At 41.7% G+C, this 27,500-nt stretch overlaps 1 protein-coding gene across 9 annotated transcripts in view; it reads left to right on the top strand.

The window, feature by feature from the left end:
- Nucleotides 1-27,500, top strand: part of LOC147018929 (uncharacterized) — a 302,533-nt gene that overhangs the window by 108,609 nt on the left and 166,424 nt on the right. For all 9 annotated transcript variants that reach the window (XM_085899057.1, XM_085899050.1, XM_085899051.1 and 6 more), the window contains 5 exons: nt 539-623; nt 11,459-11,532; nt 11,786-11,845; nt 12,375-12,482; nt 24,106-24,162. In XM_085899057.1, coding sequence (XP_085755183.1) covers nt 539-623; nt 11,459-11,532; nt 11,786-11,845; nt 12,375-12,482; nt 24,106-24,162 — 384 coding nt within the window. The remainder of the gene's footprint in view (nt 1-538; nt 624-11,458; nt 11,533-11,785; nt 11,846-12,374; nt 12,483-24,105; nt 24,163-27,500) is intronic.

The raw sequence follows: 27,500 nt of genomic DNA, 5'->3' as shown, positions 1-27,500 counted from the left end.
AGACAACAAAAGGTGAAAATTTGAAACCGGGTGTAATCTTTCTTCAGGCAGTGTGTGTGTGTGTGTGTGTGTGTGTGTGTGTGTGTGTGTGTGTGTGTGTGTGTGTGTGTGTGTGTGTGTGTGTGTGTGTGTGTGTGTGTGTGTGTGTATATATATATATATATATATATATATATATATATATATATATATATATATATATATATATAATTATACATCTATGTATACATACACATATACATGTATTCCCATGTTCCTTTTATTTAGTTCTGCTGTTGTGTAGTTATGATAAGTGTGATCGCTTGTTTTTGGGGAGAGTGGTGGGATTGGTGTTTGGGAGTGGGGAGGGTGAATTACTGCCAGAGTTTGCTTTCTAATTTAGGAGATGGACAAACTGGCAGGCTTATGCACTCTGTTGACGATTTCTTATGGTGACAGGAGTGCTCTGAAGCTGATTGTGCAGTTTGACCAAAGCTGACGTTTGCAGCATTTGTGTTGCACTCTTATACACTCACGTCCCTCCTCTCACCTTCGCCAGGTCGTTGGAGTAGCTGACCCCCGGCTTTTCATTCGGACATATTTCAAAAAGGAGCATGGCCTCTGTGAATCTGATCTCTTTTTGGGTGAGTTGCAGCATTCTCTCCTTTTATTATCCTGCATGACAACCATGTCATGTGAATCTTCCTCTTTTTCCTCTGACCCATCAGATTTCCCAGGGTGCATGCTGAGATCTATATGGGTTTTTAGTTCGCTTTTGACAAAATGGACTGAGGCATTCACAGAAATTCTGCTGCAGTACCCTGTAAAAGGTGCTGGTTTAGGATACTGCAACCATCGTCAGAGGGTGTAATTGGAATTCGTGATTCAAACAATAAATATAGTTAAAATATATATATATATATATATTTTTATAAAGGCTAACTCTGATCAAGACAAATGGCTGATTTGTGACTGTTTAATGAAGTCTTCTGGGGCCAATACAGCTTGAAGATCATAAGAGGTCCTTATGAGTCAGGGTTCTCAACCCAATTGCCAATTGATGAAATGAATAAAATCCATTCAATGAACCTTCCGAGTTGGGGTTTGAATGTGATCATCACAAGGCTGTTTTACTCTTACCATTGCATTGTTACAGATTGCTGATTTCAAGTTGAGGCATAAATATAATATTAAACTTAAACTTGCAGTCTTAAGGCTTAAGGCACCAGAAGATGGAATCAGTTTGACAAGGAGTGGCACTTTTTTGGGTGTGCATGCTCACCGCATTGGTTCTGGTTGGCTTCTTATGGAATCTTGATATTATGTTATGGGAGATTTCGTAGACACTGGACCACTGATACAGATGGCTGGACACTTTCATTCATTGATTTGAGAAGTGCTGGTAACTTGGTTGCTTACATTGTCATGTTTCTCAAGGCTTTTTATTTTTAATTTTTTTTATACAAGGTCTAACGCTTGCAATAGAGCTGCCACTCACGCACAATATGGACATACTGATGAGACAAACACTTAACACAGCCACTGAGCTTGGTGGAAGTGCCGCCACTTCCTGAGATATTCTGCGTACCAGCGACATCATAACAATGGCGCCGTCTTACTCACCACACTCAGTGGTGCATTTGCTCATGAGGCATTTCCTCCTCCCCATGGATGCCAACTTATGAGGATTGTCCATACTTTATCCTTTAAGTGCTGAGCATCAAGCAAGAAAGCAGCACGTACCATTTAAAAAGTCTTTGGGATGACTCGGCTGCAGTTTTAACTGCTGACCTCCCAGACTCGGAGCAGATGCCATAACCATAACACCACTGAGTCTGGTCTATTTATTCCAAGCAAATCGGGTGGAGAGATGTGGGAAAATGAGGAGGTGGGGGTGGAGGCTGCTAGCTTTAGAAAATTAAGGAAAGGGATGTGGAAGTGAAAAAGGAAGAGAAGGGGAATGTATGAGGAGTTGGGAGAGAAGAGAAAGGAAGTTGGGAGGAAATGAGATGTGAAGGGGGTAGAATGAGCATGCATGGAGAAATGAGGGAGGAAGGTAGGAATAGGCTGTAATCTGAGGGTCTCTGCCGACCTTCTCAATGATGAGTTTCCCGATCGTTTTTTTGTCGTGTTTTTGCTGTTATTTTGTTGTTTCCTTGTTTACTGTGTGCTTGTAGTTCAGTTTTGTTTTAAAACTTGTGCTAATTGGTGAGTATTCGTTGGTCTTTTCATATCGGGTTTCCTTTCGGGCTCCCCTTTCCTTTGTGTGCACGATCATTTTATTGTATTTTCTACTTATTACCTTCAGGTTTTTTTTCACCACAGTTCTTCCACTCTTTCAATACCCTCTGTTTCATGTTTTTAAATATTTAAAAATAAAAAAATAAACAAGTCTGGAGACGGCGATGGTTCACGAGCAATGTACACGGTTCGCCTTTTTAATTTTTTGACCTTCGAGGGGACGCCACGGGCAAACTGGTGGGAATCGTGAAAAACGTAAATGATGAAAGTTGTAGTACTCGAAGAGCACGACTTGCATACCAACTTTCATTCAAAACAGTTGAAAACCCTAGGAGCTCGATGCCCAATTTATTGATTTTTTTCACATTTTCTAAGTTCTTGACCTTGACCTCGGGACAAAAATGAAAAATCGAGCTCCATGGGGCTATGCAGGTGCCATTGGGCTAACCAAATACCGAAACCTCTGCCAGATTCGACAAACCCCCTCAGAGAAGATGTAACTTGAAATCGGCTACCCCCTAAAAAAATGTTCTTTGGGCGTGGCTCCGCCCATAATGGGTGCAGCACGCCCATTCTCAGGAAAACACAACTAGATCATGATATAAACCTCCCACCCAAATTTTATCAGGATCGGATCAAAACCCATGTAGCTATGCTCGGGACAGACAGACAGACAGACAGACAGACAGACAGACAGACAGACAGACAGACAGACAGACAAGCCGGTAGGCGATGAGGGATCTGCAAGGATCGAAGCGCTGGGTACTATGCTTTTCATTCTGACCGATCTACTGACGAAGATTCATTGCCAAGACGTATTGGTTCACATACAATTGTTCCTCTGCCTGGCAAGATTTTTCCTATTGTGTATTTTGCCAACTGGCACTCCTCATAAAAAATGATTGTAAATAGACACCCTATTTTTGAAGGACTACCATTTGAAAAATAATTGTTTTGCTGGTTTATGCTGTGGAGCCTCGTGTTGCAGACACACACACACACACACACACACACACACACACACACACACACACACACACACACACGGAAAACCCGATAAACTTCTCTCAATGCTCTTGTTTGACCACACCTCCTGAGCCACACAATATTTTTCATAAGCCACGCCCACTTTCCATAAGCCACGCCCACTTTTCTACGCCACTCCCACTTTTTTACGCCACTCCCACTTTCCTACGTCACTCCCACTTTCCTACGCCACACCCACTTTTCATCAACCATGTCCACTTTCCCTAAGCTCCGCCCACTTTCCTAAGCCCCTCATTAAAAATGACGGTGAATAGACACCCGATTTTTGAAGGACTACCATTTGAAAAATAAAACCTCAATCAAAAATCGGCTCGAGTAAAATTTTCTAAATATCTCGAAGTGTTTAATTCCGAAGTCTCGTTTCTCTACATTCAAAACTGAAGGACAAGTATTGAAAATACTGTACGTGGTTTTTCGGCCGCTGCACAGCAACGGGTGGTTGCTAGGCAACGAAATTCAAACGCGCACATTCCCAGACCATATGGCACCTGTTGGCAAAGTTTCATTGAAATCGGTTCGCTGGTTCGTGCTGTGGACCCTCGCGTTGCAGACACACATACACACAGACGGAAAACCCGACAATAAGGGATATCTAGCATATATAGCGAATCCAACAGACACACACCCATAACGAATATAGTGGTCACTTACTGACTTGTGAACCAATTGTTTATATCTCTTCCCTTCTCACCTTATACCCTTCGTAATCACGTGACTTCTATACCCCCTCTTCTTCCTCCTTCCTCCTTCCACTTTTATACCCCCTCTTCTTCCAACTTATCCTTCCTCCTTTCTCTTTCCTCTTTTGCCAATCCACCATCTTCCTTCTATTTGTGCTGTTCCACATTCATCATACATCTTCACAATCTTCTCTTCAACCTTTCCTTCACCTAACCTTACCTAATCTTTAAAAAAATAACAAAACAATGTTTTTCTGATATATTTTTGCTTCTCACCTTACACCTCCCATAACCATGTGATTTCTCTACCCCCTCTTCCTCTTCCTGTAACTTTTACTGATCCACCATCTTCCTTCTATTTTAGCAGATCCATATTCACCATTCATCTTCAGGATTTTTCTCTTCAACCTTTTCTTCACTTAATCTGACCTAATTTTTATTTTGAAATAAAAAAAAATTAAAAGAAAGTCTCTTAAAATGTTTCAACTTCCTCTTTCACATGTGTGGTTCTTGATATTGTATCATAATTCACGACTTTCTTTTTCAAAAGTGTTTTCAATTCAACCTTTCCTTCATCCCATGTCTAAAAAGTCCCACTGTTGCAACGTTTCTTTTCTGCATTTGCTTTGTTCACCTTTACTGCATCCCTCATGTAATGTCTTTAATGACATCTCTAAAAAATAATTTAAATCCCAATTTGCAATGCATGTTCGTGTTCCATACATCATCCTTTTTTTCCAACTTCAGTGCCAATTCACCCCACCTCCTTACATCTACCTCCTCCTAACCCCTCACCTGTTATCCTCTCTCCTTACCCCTCCCATCTTGCCTCTCATCCTACCTCCTTTCTTAGCACCTCTTCACTGTCCTCTGCTTCAGTATCGGCTCCTCTGTTGTCCCAAAGTGTGTGGTGTTCTAACATCTGTGGGCTCCATTCTCACCTAACAGATATCTCACTCTCTCAATCAGTACACTCATCATCACCACAAACGTGCTCTTTCTTTCCTCTCATCACACCTCCTCCTCTTCCCATCCCCTCAAATCTTGTTCCTCCCCCTGCCCACTCCCTTATTCACCACACCACTACCAAGTCTCATCCTTCCTCTCTCCCCACCTCTCCCCTCACCCTCCGGCCCCTTGGCTATGCCTGCTCTCATTGTCTCCACTCCCTCTCACCCCTCCCTCTCAAAACAACCTTCACTCTCTTTCCCCTCCAAGCTTCTCTCTCACCTTTCTCAAAAACTTCCCCCCCCTCCCCACTCACCCTTCTCCCTCAACTCACCCCTCTCATCCTTCTTCATCCAATCTCTATCCTCACTCCCCTTCCCAAAGTTGCCCCCCCACATCCACAAAGCTGCCTCCTTCCTCTGCCCTTTCTCTTCAAACTCATTCGTCTACCTCCTCCAATCTTCAACTTCCTTCAGCCTCCTCTCTTATTACTCCCCACTGTGTCTCATTCCATCACCACCGAGCCTTTTCTCCTCCTCATCCGGCCCTCTCTCTTAGCTCTTCTGCAATCCCTCACACACTGTTAACAGCTCTCTCTACCTCCCCCCCCATCCTCCCTCGTCCTACCCCACCACTCCCCGCCCCTGCACACAAAGCCTCCTCCCCTTATATTCTGGAACGTTGTGGACCTCAAACATCTGGTGCCTTTGCTCTAACCTGACAGATCTTTCCATACAGGTTGCCACTGACAAACCAGACATGATCTGCTTCACAGAGACTTTCCTCCCTCAACACATCTCTGACTCCTTAGTATCTCTCCCTCCTCCAGTATGACTCCCTCCTCCGGTATGACAGACCTGAACCTCGTCCTGGTGGCAGAGTTGCTCTCTTTATCAAAACTCTATTCCTCACTCTCCATGCACTGCCCTCACTCCCCTACACATCCAGGCATACCTCTGGCTACGGCTTCCCCTCCACTCGCATCTCATGTTTATATGTGTGCTGTACCGTCCACCAAACAGTGATGACTCCATTTACATCTCACTCGCCGAAAGCATGGACCAACTTCTATCCTCTCATCCCAACTCTCTTTTCCTCATATGTGGCGACTTCAATTGTCATCAGGTCAGTTGGCTGGGTGTGGATACCTCTTTCACCTGCCATGGCACTTCAGCAAAGGACTTCTGTGACTCATTGGGACTGACACAATCTGTCAACTTCCCAACACAGATCTCAACCAATGGTACTCCATCACTTCTGGATTTGGTTTTGACCAATTTCCCTGAAAATATCTGCTGTTCTTCCTCTGCTTCAGTCGGTTCTTCTGACCACATGCTTGTCAAGTAGACATCTCTCTGGCTGCTATTGGAGAACCACCTCAGTGCCATCGAGTTTGGCATTTCACTCAGGCTGACTGACAGGGACTCCAAGCAGCCATCCAACTTCTGGACTGGTCTCCCATTGCGACTTTCTCCGACATCAACTCATCCTGGGAATTCTTTCAAATAAATTTGCTCTCTCTCGTGCACAGATTTATCCCATCTCGTCTTCAGTTGTCCTATCCTTCCTCCCGCCCTTGGTTCACTGAAGCTTGTGGCGAGGCAGTTGTCCTGAAACAACTTGCCTTCGCCTCATGAAAGGCTAATTCAACTGAAGGCAATCTCAGTTCCTTCCACAAAGCTCGTAACAAGTGTGTCGACCTTCAGGAGAGCCAGGAAACAACATCTTTCAAATCTCAAGTCTGAATTCTCAAACCTGTCTCCCTCTTCCAAATCCTGGTGGCATCTAGTTAAATCTGTTTCTGGTGAATGTTCCCCCTCCATCCCTCCCTTACTTCAAATGGCTGCACAGCTGACATTGCATGTGAAAAGGCTGAATGCCTAAACTCGGTGTTTGCTTCTAAACCTTCTGTCCCAAACCCATTGCTTTCTGTACCCACCTTACCCAGTCACACCCAGCTGTTCCTGGACTCTGTGTCCTTTTCTCCTGACAAGGTAGAGAATTTCCTGTCAAACCTCGACTGCTCTGCTGCGCTTGCTCACCCTCTCTCTGTTCTATTCGCCCTCACATTTGTTCAAGATCATCTGCCATCTGCTTGCAAGTCAGAAAACATTACACCCTGCATTAAAAAGTGCAAAAACCGATCTGTGCAACTTCAGACTAATTAACCTTCTCCCAATCATCAGCAAGGTTTTGAAATCCATCATCGCTTCTGACATTAACTCCTTCCTCTTGTCCAGTGGCTTGATTTCCAATCATCAATTTGGATTCAGACAAGGTCATTCTTCCCTGGATATGCTGCTCTGCTCTCCCAACAATGGATGGAGGTCCTCAATGCCGGACATGAAATCAGAGCCATCTCCCGAGACATATTGCAAGCTTTCGATACGGTCTGGCACCCTGCCCTGCTCACCAAACTCTCTTCCTATGGTATCCAATGCAGTCTCCACTCACGGCTCACAGACTTCCTCTCCTGTCACAGTCAACGTGTGGCCCTTAATGGAATGCTCTCATCCCCTCTTCCTGTCCATGCTGGAGTTCCTCAAGGCAGTGTTCTGGAGAGGAGAGAGAGGAGATTGGGACCATACTCTTTGCAGAGCGTTGGTGCTGCTTAAGCAGTCTCCTTGGCTATTGGGCACAATCCTGAACGAGTCGCCACTCCGACACAGTATACCAGCAAGCTGGCACTCATTTTGCTGACCTCGGAAGGATGACAGGTCGAGTTAACCCCACCTGGTATTAATTCAACAGCTGAGTGGGATTTGAACTCAGGACCCCAGGATCCAAAGCTCACTACCCTAACCATTAAGCCAACAACAGGCATAGTGTTCTGGGCCCTGTGTTTTTTTTCTGGTTTTCATCAATGATCTCTCCGACTCTCCGGAAAATCCTCTTGATCTCTTTGCTGATGACTCCACTCTCTGCCACACCATCTGTCATCCCTCGGATCAGCAGGCAGCAGCCTCTTCACTCTCTGCAGATCTGAATAAAATCACAAGCTGGTCCAACTCTTGGAACATGTCTTTCAATCCTGACAAATCTCACACTCTCACTATGCTTCTCCGAAAGGACCGTCTGAAAAACCTCTACTTTCTGAACAATCCTCTGGAAGAAGTCCTTTCATTCAAGCTTCTGGGTCTCACTATCTGCCATGATATTTCCTGGGAAAGCCACATTTACAACCTGGCCTCCAAAGCCAGTCGCCGACTGGGAATCCTCCGTCGTGCAAAGTCCTTCCTCGGCCCTCCTGAGTTACTGATCACATACAAGGCTTTTCTCCGTAGCCTGAGGGAGTACTGCTCCCCCCTGTGTGTACGTGTGTGTGTGTGTGTGTGCGTGTGTGTTGTTGGTTGTTATCTCCATATGCAGGTTTCAGAAGGTGGAACGGAGCCCTCCCAGGTCTCAAAGTGTGTGTGTGTGTGTGTGTGTGTGTGTGTGTGTGTGTGTGTGTGTGTGTGTGTGTGTGTGTGTGTGTGTGTGTGTGTGTGTGTGTGTGTGTGTCCGTTTTACTTGCGCGCACATGAACGGACATGTATGCATGCATACTGATATGTGATAGTTGCTCGTTACTCGTGCCAAAGGAGAGGGTATCACATTTCGTTCCGTTTGTTTGTTTGTTTGACCGCACAGACCTTTCGTGTTTTTCTCCCCAACCACTTGTTGGATTGAGACGAAATTTTCACCATTGGTGCGACGAATCAGGTAGAATGTTTTAATGGTAATTATGACATCATCGGTCACGTGGTGTGGCAGCCATGTTGGAAAAATGGAAAAACTTTGGACCTCTATCTCTGAAACCGCATCAAGGAAAAAATTGAAACTTGGTACATGGCAAGTACTCCTCATGGGGAATGTGATTTTTTTAATGACATCATAGGTGCCTTTGTTATGACGTAATAATTGCATATGTAAAACGCTACATCCAATCAGTATGAAAATTTTTGAGGGTCATCCAGGCATAAAATGGGCCACAAAATTTTTTGATGACGTCATCTGTCACGTGTTTCGGCAGCCATTTTTAATTTTTTTTATAAACCTTAAAAAATCTTCTCCAAAATGGCTGATCAGATCGAGGCGAAATTTTACACATATGACCGCCTATCCCTGAGGAACAAAAGGTTCACACATATGGCATCATTGGTCACATGGTTTGGCAGCCATGTTGGATTTACACTAAAACAGTTTAAAATCTTCTTCTTCAGAACAGCTGGACAGATTGAGGGGAAACGTCACATAAATGTTCCTTCCCTAAGGCATGATTGTGTGTACAAGGTTGTTAAGGAATAATTGATGTCACATGGTTTGGCAGCCATATTGGATTTAAGAAAGTATCAAATTATGTTTTCTCTGGAACCGCTTAATCAATCGACGTGAAACCTCAAAATTGTGAGCTTGTAGTAATGTGGAGTACATGTTATAAATTTCAACTTGATCGGATGCATGATCTGGCAGGCAGAATGATTTATTTTTTTGATGTGGGGTTTTTTTTTTTTTTGAATAAGGCTCACTTGGCTATGCCTGAATGGGTTTGAAGGTAGAGGAGAAGCAGCTGAAATGTAAATCCTATCCAGGTTCCTCCTCATTACTTCATCTTTTTAAAAAATTTTATGCTTCTTTAGGTTCCTTCCGATTACTCCAATGCAGGACTGTACCTGTTTGGTCTTCCATTTGATTTGAATTGCATTAATTTTAATCCCATTCTAGATTCAATTGAATAACAACTTTAAAAACGCCATGGGTCAGGGTCAGGTGGCTGATCAAAGGGGGATTACATCAAAGCGGGATGTCTTGGTACCCGGTCATCACTGCCAGCAGTTATAAAGTGGCAGTTCTAATTGTCTCTTACTCATGACATAACACACCAGAACACAAACACCACAGAAAATACACCACACAAAAGTCCTGGTGAGGGTTTGCAATCTCAGATTTCTCTTTTTCTTGTTGCCAATGTTATATTGCAGAATGTTTGATAACTTCTGTGAAACTCATTTTTCTGGATCACACCCACTCAATTTAATTCCCCCTTACTTTGCACCTTCCCTTACCTTCCATACCCATCTTATTCACCCTTTCTCTTATTTTCCTCAACATAACCTTGGGAGAAGTAAAGGTAATTCAAGGACTTTGATATCCACCTCTGTGTGTATGTCATAAAAATAGAAAACTTCTATGTGTGCACATGCAAGATGAAACACCTTCAAAATAGAACATTTAAACGAAATGATATACTGTCCTGAAAATTCTCCATAAATTACACAACGTACACCACCAACTGAATGTCATTCATTACACCAGCTGATGAAGTACCACTATCAAAGTAACTACCATAAGCATTCTATGACGTCACAATTCAGTCAAAATGAGAGCAAGAACCTTTTCTGTTTTTTAACATGCATGATGCGAAGGTTTTGCCTGTCAAGTTAATCAAGATCATTGCCATCCAGCTTCCCTCCATTGTTCATCTCATCCACTGATGTAGACCGACACAAGCCTTCACAGACGAGTATTCTGTGGAGCCAATTTTTGTTTGCATTGATATCAACCTCACACGTCACTTTGTGATACGTATTAAGCGAGTACCGCGTGAAGTGGACAATATCAATAACTCGCTTTAAATTTGTGTTTATTCCCTTGCATTTTTTCACATTATTTGCTATTTACAGTTGTCCGTTGGACTTAAAGACAAAGCCTCCTTACTCGAAGCATTTGAGAAGATGAATCCACCAAGTTATTGCAATATTATATATTTTTAAACAATTTTCGAAGGCTCATGAAAGAGCATATGCACATGTATCATGTATCACGTGCGTAACAAAGACATAATCTCCACCAGACTGCGTATCCATTCACCTTTGTTCCGAAAGCACTTTCCTTTGTGACTTTGTTGTTTGTTTGTAGCTTTCACTTCATGTTTCGTTCCTGGTTTGGGAAGAGGCATCTGCTTCTGACCTCGAGGGATCAAATCATTGCTCATCACTGCTCCTCTTTGAACGTATCCATTCGTCTTGATGTGAGCTTCCTGTCTTTATTTCTTGTACCCGGTGAACACGATTGCTAATACATGGTGGATCGACGTTTTAATTTTGTTTCATCTTGAATTGTACACGACTCCACACCGAGGTTTGATTATATTCGTGTGAGATTTTCCTTCTTGATTCCTTTGATTTCATCCTGGTCATTTCCGTTTTAAGTGGCTTCATTACAAGCCGAGATAAAACAAACATTTCTTTTGTCAGAAATCGTTCAGTTTGGTCTTGGATTTTAGTAGATCACACACTGACCTTTATCTTGGTGCTAAACGGGGACATTTTCCTGTTTTAAGTCTAGTAAAGTTTAAAAAAGATTTGCCTTAAAAAGTCAATTTCAACTTTCACGATTCCAGCAGCACCCATCATGCCCTTCCTTTAAACGAAGTCTTGTCTGCTCCTTTTGCCTACCTTCCTTATTCCTTCCCCACAGGTTGAACCTTACAAGTACATCCATGTTTGACAAAGACAAGATAGCACTGTGTAAGTGAGGAAATGGGAATTCAAGGCTTGTGCGGTGTGATGTTTTTGTTGTAGATTGGCGGGATGCAGCACAGAGGGACATATTCGCTGATGTTGCTATCATTTGCACCCCCGACCAGATGCACAAAGTGAGTGTCATGAAGGTGGAGGTGAGGGAAAGTTGGGTTGAGAAAGACATGTGGGAAGCAGGGTTGGGGTGGGGGGGGTGGATAAAGGGGTCATCATAGAAGGAAATGTTAGGGGGTGGGGTGGTTGGTGGTTTAGAAATCGCACCATTTTTGTACGTAATATGTAAATAACCCCACATTCTTCATAAGGTTATTTATGTGAAGTACTAAAAAGTGCTCTTTAACCTCCTTCTCTTCTCGATTGGTGAAAAAGGAACCAGCCATTGCCTTTTCCAGCAAGGGTTACCACATCCTGTTGGAGAAACCCATGGCGGTGAGTCGCTGTGTACTTTGAAAACGTTTAAAGTCAATATTGTATGTTCATTTATGTTCCGCTCGGGATTATAGAGCAATTTGTGTTGCAATGCTCAGAAACAAAGGAGGTGTTTTGTTTTTTTCTTCCTCACATCAATTAAGTTTTTGTGAGAGTTTTTACTGAAGACATTAAAGAGACTATAATTTATTTGAAAATATATGTTAATGAGGCATCGGTACTGTTCCTAACATAATGAGAGCAAGTTCTTGTTTTATAGTTGCTTTTCATACAATAACAATGTCGCACACAAAGTTTGATGTTACGCACAACACAATAGAGAGAAGGCAACACTGATTATTATTATTTTTTCTTCCTCTCCAATCAGTTGGAAGAGGCTATAGTGATTGTGGAGATATCCCATTTGATCAGGAAAGATGAGTGATGGGTTCCAGTTTGTAGTATGATCTGCTTATCCAATAAACAGTCCACTTAGAGATATACCCCACTGACTTTAACCCAACGTGCTGTTTCCTGGGGCTGAGTGCAGGTCACGGAGAAGGACTGTAAGGAGGTGGTTGCTGCTACTAAGCAGGCTGGGGTGATGTTGTGTGTTTGCCACGTACTCAGATACTCACCTTCAACAATCAAAATCAAGGTAAAGATTTCTGGAGAAGTGTGCTTATGGATAAACTACATTGCACTTGTCACCTTTTCATGACTACCAGTAGAATGCATGACAGGTGTTTACTGCGATTTGAATATGCAGAGGCAGAACACTTACAGCCTTATCCTGACTCATTGTATACAGGTGTTATTTGCCCATCAGTGTATGTTCTTCCTTACACGCAGCAAAAAAAGTCATCAAAAGGTTTACGTTCAAGTTGTGAGTGGTCTTTAAGGACTGAGAGGTTGCAGTTTTAGCTTTTCTGCAAGATTTGGTACCACTCAAAGCACACTATAGAATTGCACAGCCTGAACCGCCTTGCAAAGTGTCAGAGAGATCCTGCCATGCAGACCTACTCACATTAGTCCAATCATGAATACTTACTTGCTATATGTTCACGATTTTCAATAATTTATTGTATCATTGTTCATGGTAATTTACTCGTAGAGTTGTGCAATAAACTACTTCATGTAAACGTTTGTTCACTTTGCCAACTTCTGGAATCGACCTCTATGCAGGCGCAGTTTCACTTAAGCAGGTGCATGGTATCACTGGAATGATGACTGATGTTTCAAACACCTTGTTAGTATTTTTTTTGTGAAACATAAACTTGAGTTCATTACTTTGTTCTTGCAATGAACTCAAGTTTATGTTTTATGAACACTCGCAATTAACTCATTGCGAGTGTTCATTAAACATAAACTTGAGTTAATTGTGTGTGGCGGCAGTGGTAAGGGTGTAGCGAGTGCACTCAGTGGTAAGGGTATAGCAAGTGTAGGCAGTGGTGAGGCTGTGAAGACGGCAGGCAGTGGCGATGGTGTGGAGAGAGCAAGCAGTGGTGACAGTGTAATGAGGGCAAGCAGTCGTGATTGTGTAGTGAGGGGAAGCAAGTGCAGGCAATGATGAATGTGTGGCAAGTGGTGAGGATGTAGCGAATGCAGGGAGTGGTGAAGATAGAGCAAGGGTGTACTGAGTGTAGGTTGTGGCGAAGGTATAGTGAGTGCAGGCTGTGGCGAGGATATAGTGAGTGCAGGCAGTGGTGAGAGTGCAGCTATAGAGATAGGTAAGAATGAGGCCAGGGAGACGGTTTTTGTTGGCAATGGAACTATTAAGTATGTATATTCTTCATTCTGCAGGAAGGATCGTAGACATAGGGTTGTGTGGAGTTTCGAAGGAGCAGGAGTTTGGGGTATTGAAGGAAGGTTAAATAATATTGTATCAGGTCATGGCAGGAAGACTTGAGTTGTGGTGCACCGAGAAGCAAATGATGTAGGGAAAATTTACTCGGATTTGAAAAATTGGTGCAGGATATTGGGTAACTGACTGAAAGCAAAGGTTTGTGAAGTAATGTTTTCTGGTATTCTCCCAAGATTAGGGAATGGCATAGAATATATGAGCAGAATGACAGATGTCAACCTATGGCTGGAAGAATGGTGTAGGGAGGAAGGATTTACATTTAGGAAGCAGTGGGAATCATTTGTGGGGGGGGGGGGCAAAGGGAGTGTTTCCAGAATGAAGACCATATGCTAAACATAAAGGGGGCAGCAAGGTTAGCTGTTTGAATTGAAGAGGGAAGTCATGTTTTTTGTTTTAGTCTAGCGGAGGGTGGAGAGGCTATAAAGAAAGGAACTGCAACTGATGAAGTGATTGTGATTGGCAAGGCCAGGCTGTAAAAAATATTTTCAGGAAGGGAAAAGTTAAATATATTCTACAGCAATGCCAGGTGTTTAAATAATAAGATATAGATATTAAATAATAATCATATCATATTTGTATGCATTGTAAATGTAACACCGTTATAAATTAGGAGTAAATAAAAAGCCCTCACTGCAAAATCACCAAGATGGAAGAGCTGGAGGCCAAGGTAAATAGTGAGGAGTATGATATTGTTATAGTAAGCTAGACATGGTATAATGAGGCGAGTAATTGGAGGACAGGATTAGAAGGCTATAGGATTACTCGATGTGATATGAAAATCTGAGGAGTAGTGGCAATCTGGGTAAAAGGCAGCATCGCATCGAGAGAAAAGGGTGACATTAAGGAGGGAATTAATGTGGAGGAGTCTGTATGGATAGAGATTGGGGATTTGTGAGAACAGTAGGATGCTTTTATAATAGGGCTCCTGGTGTGAGGGAAGAGGAGGAAGTAAGGGTACATGAATAATTCAGAAAGGCATGTGGTAAGGGAAGAGTACAGTGTTGATTATAGGCGATTTTACGTTGCAGAGGATATATTGTGTCCAGGAACAGGGAATGGGTAGAACAGATGAGGATTTCCTAGATCTCGTCCAGGATTGCTATTTACCCCAGTTTGTAGATAAGCCAGAGAGAGAGAGAGAGACAGACAGACAGACAGACAGACATAGATAGAGAGACAGAGAGAGACACTTAGACAGGATGTGTGAGACCTCCTTTTAAACAACGATCCCAATATGGTGGAGGAAGTGGATGGAGGTGAACATTTAGGATCAAGTGACCACAACATAGAATGTGTAAGTATTATGTTAAGAGTTGGAGTTCAGGATAGTGGAGTAAGACTATTAGATTTCAGGAAGGCAAACCTTGAGGGTATTGAGGAGAGATCTGGATGCTCTAGATTGGGACAGGCTAACAAGACAGCAATCAGCATCAGAAAAATGGGTAACCTGAATGGAGTAAATGTGCAGCGTACAGGGTGGCCATAATGTCTTGTCACCCCTTGTAAAATTGTGACATTGCCTTTTATCACATGAGCTGACAACACTGAAGGATTCTACAAGTTATAGCACATACATTTGCAGTACTCTTTTACTTTATTACACATTTTACAGCATATCACACAAGCCTCAAGTGTCCAGTGGATGTGTTTTTGCTCCATAATTGTCATTACAGAGAATAATTTTGCGCCATGTTCTGTGGGACATTTTACGTTTGTAGGGGTGCATAAACCCAGCCACTGACAGCAATCCATTGTTCAATTGTGTAATCGCTTCTATCACCCATGGTTATGCTCACTCAATCTGAAAAAAGGGAAAAAGGAAACAAATTAACACTGCACACAAAGGCAATGCCACAATTTTTTACTGATGACAAAACATTGTGGCTACCCTGGACAGTGTAGAGAGTAAGTATTTTGCAATGAGGTATAAATCCAGAGGCAAAAAGAGAATAGGGTGGATGAGTAGTGAGATCAGGAGTGCTATTAAGGAGAGGCAGAAATAATTGATTTCCCCCTCGGCCATCGGAAGTGGATGGAGGTTGTTTTCTCCCCTGTTTGTCTATCTGTTTGTCTATCTGTCTGTCTGTGAGCAGGATATCTCAAAAAGTTATGGAAAGTTTTGGACGACAGGTTGGGTGTGTGACAAGGCCGAATTGATGAGATTTTGGTGAAGATCCGGATCCGGATACGAGAATTTTTTTAAAGTGATTCTTCACCATTGAGAGATCGGGCCAAAAAAACTATATATAGCACGATATTTCAAAACTTCATGCATGGATTTGGATGCAACTTGGTGGACAGGTTGCGTGTGTGACCGAGACAATTGATTAGAATTGGGTGAGGATCCGGATCCAGATACTATTATGTTTAAGTGATTCTTCACCACTGAGAGATCATGCCAAAAACGATATACTGTACAGCACAATATTTTAAAAAGTTGTGTATAGGTTGTGACAAAACTTGGTGGATGAGTTGGGTCGGTGACAAGTACAAGCAGATAAGATTTTGGTTCAGGTCCAGATGCAGATCCGGCCTATCAGTAGGATACAAAACGTAAACTGTTCAGCCTGACAGAGGTATGCACTCTACCGAGTACCCTTCCAGTTAGGTATTAAATAACAAGACTGGAGTCAGGCTCATATCAGTACAGGAGTAAACAGAGGCTCGTTAATAAAATAACTCAGCAAACCAAAAGAGAGTATGAGAAGGACATTACTAAGAATATTAAGCATAATAGCAAGGCTTTCTTTAAATACATGAGGGGTAAAGAACAGGTGAGGACAAGTGCGGGTCATTGAGGAATAGCACAGGGAGTGTGGTTAGTGATGAAATGGAGACGGCAAACCTCTTAAACAGTTACTTTGCTTCAGAATTTACACAAGAAGAGTCAGGGGATTTAGCAATAGCTGAGAGTATTTATCACAGAGGTGAGGAAAGCCTTTACCGGAGATCTAGGTCAGAGTGGCAGAAGGAAAGAAGCAGCTAGGAAAGCTAAGAATAGATAAAGCTCTGAGCTATCCAAGAGTGTTGAGGAAGGTGGCAAAGTAGGAAAGCGAGATGTTAATCGATATCTTTAACAGCTCACTGGAGTCAGGACAGGTACCGGATGATTGGAGAGTGGCAAATGTAACACCATTATTTAAGAAAGGATCCAGAGAAGGACTGGGGAACTACAGACCTGTTAGTTTGACTTCAGTTGTGGGGAAGTTGTTAGAGTCGTTTATTATGGACAACATGAGGAACCATTTAAATAAATATAAACTAATTAAAGGCAGTCAACCTAGATTTACAAAAGGAAGGTCTTGTTAAAGAAATTTATTAGAGATCTGTGAAGCAGTTGCCGATAGAATGGATGAAGGAAGTGAAGTGTATGTAGTCTATTTAGGCTTTCAGAAGGCACTTGATAAGGCACCTCATCAGAGGTTGTTCGCTAACGTGAGTGTTTGGGCAGTGGCTGTAAGAGTAGCGAACTGGGTTGGAAACTGGCTTAGAGATGGGAAGCAAAGACTGGCTGTGTGTGATAGGATGTCTGGCTGGGAGGATGCAAGTAGTTTGGTACCTCAGAGATCAGAACTGGGACCATTACTATTCATTTTTGAAGTGAATCATTTGGCTAGTGGGGTTTAGAGTAGACTTCCCTATTCAAGGAAATATGAGGAAACCAGACACACGTGTTAACAATAAATAAATAAATTATAAACAACCAGATCAAAAAATTAAATAATTCTGGCTGCCAGACGATGCGTCTGATCAAGTTCAAATTTAAAACATGCATTCAATATCACTACTAGATCATAATTCAGAAGTTTCGTGTCAATTGATTAAGCGGTTCCAGAGAAAACATTATTTAATATTTTCTTCAATCCAATATAGCTGCCAAACCATGTGACCTATCAATTATTCGAAAACAAACCTGTACACCCATGGCTTGGGGATCATTTGAGTGATGTTTCCCCTCGATCTGTCCAGTCGTTCTGGAGAACAAGATTTTTAAAATTGGTTTTAAAGTAAATCCAATATGGCTGCCAAACTATGTGACATGTGTGAACCTTTTGTTCCTTGTGGATAGGCGGATCTGTTCAGCCACTTCAGAGAAGATTTTTGAACGTTTAAAAAAAACCAAAACAATATGGCTGCCGAATCACGTGACCGATGACGTTATCAATTTTTTTTTTTTTGTGGACCATTTTATCCATAGATCACCCTCAAAAATGTTCATACTGATCAGATGTCGCGTTCTACATGTGCAGTTATGACGTCATTAAAAAAATCACACTTATTCCCCATGAGGAGTACTTGCTATATCCCAAGTTTCAATTTTTTCCTTGGTATGGTTTCAGAGATACAGAGGTCCAAAGTTTTTCCGTTTTTCCAACGTGGCTTTCACACCACGTGACTTATAACGTCATAATTGTCATTAAACATTCTGCATGAGTAGTCACACCGATGTTGAAAATTTTGTCTCAATCCGACAAGTGGTTGCAGAGAAAAACACAAAAGTTCTGTGCAGATAAACAAACAAGCAGTCATAGACTGGTACTTATGAAATCGTCAACTTGACCTCTGACCTTGTCCAATAAAAGCTGTCTCTCGAGAAGGTAGCGACGCAAACCAGAAGTTTCTATGATGATTCTGTACCAAACCTCTCATAAAACATCCGATTTTTACCGGAATTTCGACAACCGAGTGTTAAGCATACTTAACCGTTACCAAAAGTGAAGACAGGATTGAAATGGACTTTAAAACGAGCACGTAATGCCGTGTGTTACAATCCCCCTCATTAGCATAATCTTCAGTTGAGCCTCAGATACGACACCCGACATAAATCTCATAAAACATCCGATTTTTACCAAAATTTTGACAAACGAGTATAAAGCATACTTAACCGTTACCAAAAGTGAAGACAGGATTGAAATTGACTTTAAAACGAGCGCATAATGCCGTGTGTTACAATCCCCCTCATGAGCATAATCTTCAGTAAAGCCTCAGATACGACACCCGACATAAATCTCATAAAACATCTGATTTTTACCAGAATTTCGACAAGCGATTGTTAAGCATACTTAGCCATTACGAAAAGTGAAAACAGAATTGCGATCCGAGTTAAAACGAACTCGTAACGTCGACCGAAGCAAAAATCTCCATTTCTCCATGCAATTATTTAATATTATTTTATCAAAGTCACAAAACCGTAATATTCGGCCATCCACCAACAATCTTTACATAATCCGACGGCTTAGCGAGTCAGGCATGCAACCATAACCTTTATTGGGATAAAAAAAATGACTTTTACACAGCATCTTTATCGAAAACACCGTCAGCGCGCACACGCAAAACCTTTACGTGACTCAACGACGCGTCTGCTCTAGCGCGCTGCACCATGTGACGAGCCGTGACGCGGCGAGTGAAATATTTTTTATACAATCTTAAAACGTCTCCAAAACATCCGATTTTTACCAGAATTTCGACAACTGAGTGTTATGCGTCCTAAGCAATCGCAAAAACCGAAGACAAAATTAAAATCGAAGTTAAAACGAACTCGTAACGTCGACCGAAGCAAAAATACTCCATTTCTCCACATGAATTTACGGAATTGTGTTTGTCCTCACTGTAACCTTGACCTTTGACCGATTTTGACCAAAATCTAATCAGCACGAGCCATCACCCTCCTGAATCACGTGGTGTAATTTGACATTGTTAGCTTCTTCCGTTCTCAAGTTATCGTGCCTACAAACAAACAAACAAACAAACAAACAGAAACGGAAGGCATCAATATACTTGCGAAATATTTAGATTTCGTAACAAACAAGCAGTCATAGACAGGTACTTACGAAATCGTCAACTTGACCTCTGACCTTGTCTAATAAAAGCTGTCTCTCGAGAAGGTTACGACGCAAACTAGAAGTTTCTATGAGATTCTGTATCAAACCATCAAAAATTGTAACGTCGACCGAAGCAAAAATCTCCATTTCTCCACGCAATTATATTATACCTTAACGTAACTCAACGACGCGTCTGCTCGAGCGCACTGCATCATGGGACGACCCGTGACGCGTCGAGTGAAATATTTTTTAAACAATCTTAAAACGTCTCCAAAACATCCGATTTTTACCATAATTTCGACAACCGAGTTTTAAGCGTCCTAAGCGATCGCAAAAACCGAAGACAAAATTAAAATCGAAGTTAAAACGAACTCGTAACGTCGAGCGAAGCAAAAATACTCCATTTCTCCACGTGAATTTACGGAATTATGTTTGACCTCACTGTGACCTTGACCTTTGACCGATTTTGACCAAAATCTAATCAGCACTAGCCATCACCCTCCTGAATCACGTGGTGTAATTTGACTGGTAGCTTCTTCCGTTCTCGAGTGATCATGCCTACAAACAAACAAACAAACAAACAAACAAACTGAAGTCATCAATATACTTACGAAATCTTAGATTTCGTAAGTAACAAACAAGCAGTCATAGACTGGTACTTACGAAATCGTCAACTTGACCTCTCACCTTGTCTAATCAAAGCTGTCTCTAGAGAAGGTTGCGACGCAAACCAGAAGTTTCTACGATGATTCTGTACCAAACCATCAAAAATCGAATGTTTGACCTCACTGTGACCTTGACCAATTTTGACCAAAATCTACTCAGCACTAGCCATCACCCTCCTGAATCACGTGGTGTAATTTGACATTGGTAGCTTCTTCCACCCTCAAGTTATCGTGCCTACAAACAAATACACAAACAAACAAACAGAGGACGGAAGTCATCAATATACTTACGGAATCTTTAGATTTCGTAAGTCAAAAACTGACCCAAATGCAATACCCTCTCCTTCGGCGAGGGTAATAAAGACAAACAATACATTCCATTTGCAAGGCAGCGTTGGAACTGATCAAGTGTTTGCTCCATTGTAGTGAGCATGTCCGTTGACTGTGTATTGTTTTGAGCTATCAATAACCTTTGAGTTAATCTAAAAATTGCCCAAAATCCGAAGACTCCCGTATTTTGAGACACACTCGTTTGAAAAAGTGCAAAGAAAAGCATGAACAAGAACTGCTAACCGTAACATCATGAACATACCAACCACCCTCCCAAACCCTAACCGAAACGCATGTCTGCGAGCAATCCAGGAAGGACGGAGGGAAGGGTACAGAAGAGCAGGGAAGGTAGAAGTTTCAGAAATGGAGAAAAGTTAAACAAGGTAGAGGAGTGTGGATATTTCAGTAATTCTAACACCCTGTGGCATTTTTACTTTATTCCAAATCAACTAAGGATGTTTTTTTAATAACAATTCAGGTATTGCAAGTTCAAAAATTGCTGTTACCAAAATATTTTTTCACATGAAATATCCAAAATGGAGTGTCAATCATGGTCACCCATCATAGGATTTTCTGAAATAAATACAATTATCATACAATGAGGTCTGTGACGCCAACAGATATTCTGATTTCTGTCATTTTTTCTACAATTAGAGCAGATGTGTATACGTACAGTATGTAAATACGACTCTGAGATGCTGAAATTGCCATAAAATGTGCTGATAATGTGTTTATATACCAAAATTAACCCTATCTGGTTCGGGCTAACATTATGCAAATAGAATGAAGGTGATGGCAATATGAAACGCCATAAAGCCAAATGTTTCAACTCTTGATTGTTCTTTGTTCCGGATTTACAACTTAACATTTGGCCGATAGGGTTAAGGAGTCATCACTATGACCATAATTCACAAATGCGTATAATATACAACCAACACGTTTCTTCCCGACTGGACTCCAGCTTTCTACAATTGCACCACTGGGCAGTATAGTTCTGATTTACGGTAGTACTTGTCTCCATCCATCGCCTCATTGTCCATTGTGATTCCACGTAGCCAGGCTAATTGAAAACTCATTGTCCTCTCGTGTTCATGCATGTGGGCTCAGGCTCATCGCTAATGCCCATACACTTACATGTCCGTGTGCAGAACGTTTCAGACTTATGGCAGTAGTAACGCATCGTCTCGCAACCAGTTTTCCATTGTCGTGTCAGCATTTCCATGCTGCCCTCTGGGATGTCAGTGAGCTTCGTCAGAACGGGGATGTATTTCCTTTCATTGCCAAGTGTCCATCCATTGTCCCTCAGCATAGGAAGGTTGGGTTGTGCACAGTTTGCACGTTTACAAACCATTAGCTTGATCAAGGAGTTTCTGCCCTCCAAATTATAACCTCAAAAACATGTACAGGCTCTCAGGAATAGACTGTATCACATCATCATCATTCAAACTGAGCGGTTTATAGTTTACCGAGCTGGTAATATCTCTGCTTATCTTCAGTGCCAAATTAATTAGTGACATGTCTTCAGGTTTGTATGTAGGCATAGTAAGCATGTCGCCAGGGATCCCATGATTCTTACAAGTTCAAGGAAAGGGTACATGTGTGCACTTGATGGGGTATAACCAGGGTTTGGCTATTAGGGCCATGGAGAAGAGATGGAATGAATTAATTCAACCACTTTCCCAACACAAGGCTGGAGCTTTTCCTTGAATGATGCCCTGTGGCTTCTGATTGATGCTGGAATCTCAGTTCCTGATTTCTCTGCTCGGACATGGCATCATTCCCAGACCTCTGACATTTCGAGCACATGACCCTTTTCAGCTGCACATCTCAGCTCCTTGGAGAACTCACTTGATGCGATGTCAACATATTTAGTTTTCTGAGTTATGGCAACTGAGCGGTTGAATTTCACGAGGCATGGCAGGTGGTATCTACCATCAGCAACTACTGTATAAGATCAGCTACCCCAGTAAGCCTGACCCAGTCACGTGTTGTAATATGCATTTTCTTGAATGTGGTTGCTCAAATTGAATGTTGCAACCAATTTGGTCCTCTCTTTTGGCTGTACTTTTTGGCTAAATAGGCACAAGTTCCAGTGAACAACCAGCACCAGCCATGCTTCCATCGGAATGCTTCTGTTCTCACAACCGAAACTTTAACTTTTTACTGTACTTCCGGAATTGTAAGACAGTACGAGTTTTCAGTTGATTTCAATGGGATCATTTTGAGCTTACGGAAATATTCTCGGCAGCAAGTTGTCTTGAGGAAGTTAAAAAGGTCAGCCATCATTGGTCTTTTCGAACTTGTGCCTTTTGTCCGATATTTTAGCATTTTGGCATTTACTTTATCACAAAGCATGTGAAATCTCTTCATTTTATGTTAAAAGAAAAAAATTAAAAAAGGATTTTTTGAACTGGCTAATGAGAGTTCAAGAGGGGTGGGGGGAGGTTACAAAAAATTGGCACAAAAATACCAATCTGACGATATGGAGTGATCGATAATGCCATGGTCATCAGAGCAGCCATTGAAATTCGTTTGGTATTTTCTGCGACAGCACGTCTGGTCGCAGCTATATAGTGTGGAAGGTTTCATGTTGTTTATAGCGTATGTATAGGCCTGGTCGGGCTTTGATTCACACCAAATCGCTCCTGCCAGGATTTCAGCAAATTATGAACAAAGCTATTCGATTTTAATTAATAACTGAGCTGCAACCATGATTATTCTAATACATTTTTATCACTTGTTATCCTCAGAGCAATATCTCATCCTGTTTATTAGCATTCAGGGGCCCTGATTCAATTTTGACGTTATCGCTGATCAATGGGTGGGCATTCAATTCACGGTTTGTTGATTCTTTGTTTTCCCCCTATGTTTCAATTATCGATTTTTGCCATTTTAATGCAAAACAAATTTTTTTTTTGGTAACAAGTACATTCTCATTCAGCACACTCAAATTATCGTAAAATAACTTGTTACCAGCTTGTAGCAAAAAATTCCTCAGGAATTCTTTTCTATCGGCTTCTGAATTTCACACCTGTCCAGACCTGCAGCTCCGTGAGAGACACTTGAGGAGTCAAGCATACCATGAAGGAAATGAGTGATGAGTTGAAGGGTTATCATTAACAGTGCAGACAAGTCAGAGAAGACAAATTCACAGTGGAATTGTTACCTGAGAAACAATTCTCTTGAAGCAGAGAAATGGGTGATTTTTATTTTTTGGGGGTGGGGGTGGATAATGGGTAGGCTTAAGCCCCAGTTACCACTTTTATCTAGTCATGCTTGAAAATTTTGTTATTTGCATGACATTTTATTTTCAAGAAACTTAATTAGTGGTTGAAATGCTCTCCTCTGCCGTGCCTGCTCATTCGACCTTATACTTCTACCAACTTTGTACATATTTATCCCTCCTCCCCCCACCCCCCCAACCCCCAACCACTATTCAGCTACATTACAAGATGACATCTGCTTATATCCCAGTGAAATACCAGCTCAAGGAGCTGTTTGTAGGACATACTATGCACACCATAGCATCACTTGGGATGGATTGTATTGATAGATGTCCCTACAGATGTGCTTATTAATTGTTTGCCTTTTGATTTGCAGGAGTTACTAGATGCTGGAGCAATTGGAGATGTAGTTCATATCCAGCATCTTGAACCCGTAAGTACCCCTGGGCACCACCCAGTAATCCATCACATGATACGTCAGATTCAAAACAAAATGAGCTTCAACAGGCCTGGTTCCAATCACACTGTACTGGTCGTTCTAACAGCATTGATTACAGCCTAATAACACAGCAAAACGTGTATTCTGTGGTCACTACCCCTTGTGACAAGGGGTAGTGACCACTTAACACACATGGCTGCCTGTTCAGTGCCACATAATCTTCTATTTTCTTTAAATAAGTTGGAGATAAAATGAAAGTAAAATTTTTTTTTTATTATTATTCCCTAATCGATCACGTTAACATGAATGAACTTCCCTTCTCATCCCTCATGTAGTATGGACACTCTTCCGAGAATAATCATCAATTGTTAACTTTGTGTTGATGCTTTGTTATCCACCTGCCACACCTGGTGTGGTCGAAGCATGATCTGAGTCTGTGCATGTGGTTTCAGGCTTAATACCCTCAGGGCCACTTGGGATTGGCACTAAAATTCTGTGCATGAAAACGTAGAAGCACCTACACCACCCTAACTGACAAAAAAAAAATCAACAAGGTGAAATAATGAACAGCTGGCCAATGTAAAGCTGGTGACGAGGAAAATATGACAGAGAAAAATCTCACTGCCACTGTTCCACATATGTGCCTTCTCATGGATCAGGCCTCACAAAATGTAGCAGCACAAATAATCCGTGTGCCTGAAATTGTGTCTGTTCAAAACTGTCTCCATAGACTGCTAAAAAAAATGGCTGCTTTAAGCACTGGCGACCGATTGGGGCATCACTTATACAATACAAGTTTTGTTGTACTTGCATCTATTTTTTTCAATAATGGGAAAAGCTAGAAAAAGTATCCTGTCCCTGGTGAGGAAAGAAGTTTAAGTTAATCTGTCAAATTAAATAATATTTAATGGACTTCAAAAAGATTAATTGTGTTGCACTCTTGGTTTCACTCAGAACCAAAGCTCTGATCTACTTATACTGCCCTCCGCAAAATGGTGGTGCAACATAGGGCGACGGAGGTTGGATTTGTATCAAAAGAGTGCAAAATACCCTGTTTGTGAAATAAAATTTAGCATCAACACCACTCATGCCTGTTCTACCATCATTTCAAAAGTGAATGTTGAGCTTTTCAATGCAGTGCAAGAAGTAGCTGCCATAAACGGGAGACAGACGCACGCATAGACCACGGTTCACAATATATAATCGATGACTTCCCTTTTGAGGAATTTCAACACAGAATGAGACCATTCGGCCCAGGAAGCCTTTACAATGTTTGCCAACCTATGACTTTTTTATACAGAGTCAAGGCTCATGGAAGAGCTACAACTCAAAACGGATCAGGATGCAACAGGACAAAAGAAACAGCCTGCGAGGGTGGGCCACCAACCGTAGAGTTAAAGGATAAAATAGAGGGAGAGTTGGACAAACAATGGGGTAAGGCAGAATGGGGTGGACAGGATGGATACAGAAGGAAACTTCTTCCTCCCCCACTCCAATCCTCCCTATCGCCCTGCTCTCTCTCCCCCCCCTCTTCTCCCTCCTCTCTCTCCCTCCCCTCTCTCTCCCATACCTCTCATGCTTTCCTCTCTCCCATACCTCTCATTCTCCTCTCCCTGACTCTATCTCCCCCCCTTCCACTTCTCTCTCTTCCCCCTTCCCACCCTCCCCTGTCTCTGCTCCAATCCCCTCCTCTCCTCTATCCCCCACTCAGATTGGGTGGTTTGTCATTGCCTTCCCAACAGTAGTTTGAGCAGGAATTTGTAATTTGACCATGGTGCCGGCGATAACTCGCCCATTCTTCGTGAAGGACACCGCGTGGATCTCAACGTCCATTAACTAATGTTGGAAGAAAGGATTCCCAGTTTAACGCGTAGGACTGACACACACACAATGATGATTCACCTTGCCTGTGAAACACCAGGATGACATTTTATAGCTGGGTCAATATTCAAACCCAGGCAAGACAGCTTAGAGGTGAGTGCGGGTACCTCGAGGTCACCCTGTCAGATGTCATATCTTAAAGCACTTCATAAACAAACTGATTCCATGTTGTATGTGTACGTTAAAAATGTACATATCATAAAAGTGGAATCCGATTCCAAAAAGATTGGGAACTGGTGTCCCTGGACGATGTAAAATAAAATCAGACGCACAATAATTACCTTTAAAAGAGTGAAAAAATGCATTTTGGAACCATTTTACCTTACGTCCTGCAAGTGTGTTATTTAATTATATCGGGTGAAAAAGAAATCGCTTTTTCCGAATTTTTATCTGATTTCACTCTAGATTTAGACATAATTATTTCGGCCATGAGTTTCAATCGTCAAATATGGAATCAGATTTCAAATATCAGTTTTTAATAAGCCTGTATGATAGATTATTCAATCTTGCCAGGAGCCAATCACCTTGAACCTAGCCTCACACAGCCAATCAGCGTCAACCACACACAGATGAACGGACAGCCATCCTTGTCTTGGATCTAATATATATATATATATATATATATATATATATATATATATATATATATATATATATATATATATATATATATATATATATATATATATATATATATATATACACTACCGGTCAAAAGTTTTAGAACACTCCCATTTTTCGAGTTTTTACTGAAATTTATGCAGTTCAAGTCCATTGAATAACCTGAAATGGTATAAAGCTCAGCGGTAAACTGCCAGAGGTTAAAAAAAAGTTTAGGTCAGCAAAAACTGAAAAATAATGTAAATTTCAGAGTTGTTTAAAAAGGCCTTTTTCAGGGAACAAGTAATGGGTTAGCAACTGCAGCCGTTCTGCAGCAAGGGAAGTAAATTAAGCCTTGAAAGTTGATGCAAACAATTCCTACAGGTGTCCCAACTTTTGTTGATTAGTTACAAACCCTATGTCTGTATAAAAGCAGTGTTGAAACAGACTGTGTTTCTACACCCTCTGAAGCATTATTTGGACAATATTGCACCGCAGGAAGAAGTATATTGCGAACATAATGGCGAGAAAAAGACAATTAACAAAGAAAGACAGACAGACCATGATAACCCTTAAAAGTGTCGGTCTTTCCTTTAGAGAAGTTTCAAAGGAGCCAAGGTGTCAGTGGATACAGTTTCCTACACCATCAAAAGGCACTTGGAAACTGGAGGAAACTGACAGGAAGAGATCTGGCAGACCCAAAGCCACAACCCAATCAGAAGACAAGTTTCTGAGAGTCAACAGCTTGCGTGAGAGACGGCTCACAGGACAGCAGCTTCAAGCACAGCTTAACACTGATCGAGGTAAGGAAGTCTCAATTTCAACTGTGAAGAGAAGACTTCGAGCTGCAG

Source organism: Eptatretus burgeri, chromosome 10 (genome assembly GCF_056783735.1).
Source record: "Eptatretus burgeri isolate ZD-2024b chromosome 10, Ebu_testis_v1, whole genome shotgun sequence".
NCBI classification, from domain to species: domain Eukaryota; kingdom Metazoa; phylum Chordata; class Myxini; order Myxiniformes; family Myxinidae; genus Eptatretus; species Eptatretus burgeri.
This window is presented reverse-complemented; position numbering and strand designations above follow the sequence as displayed.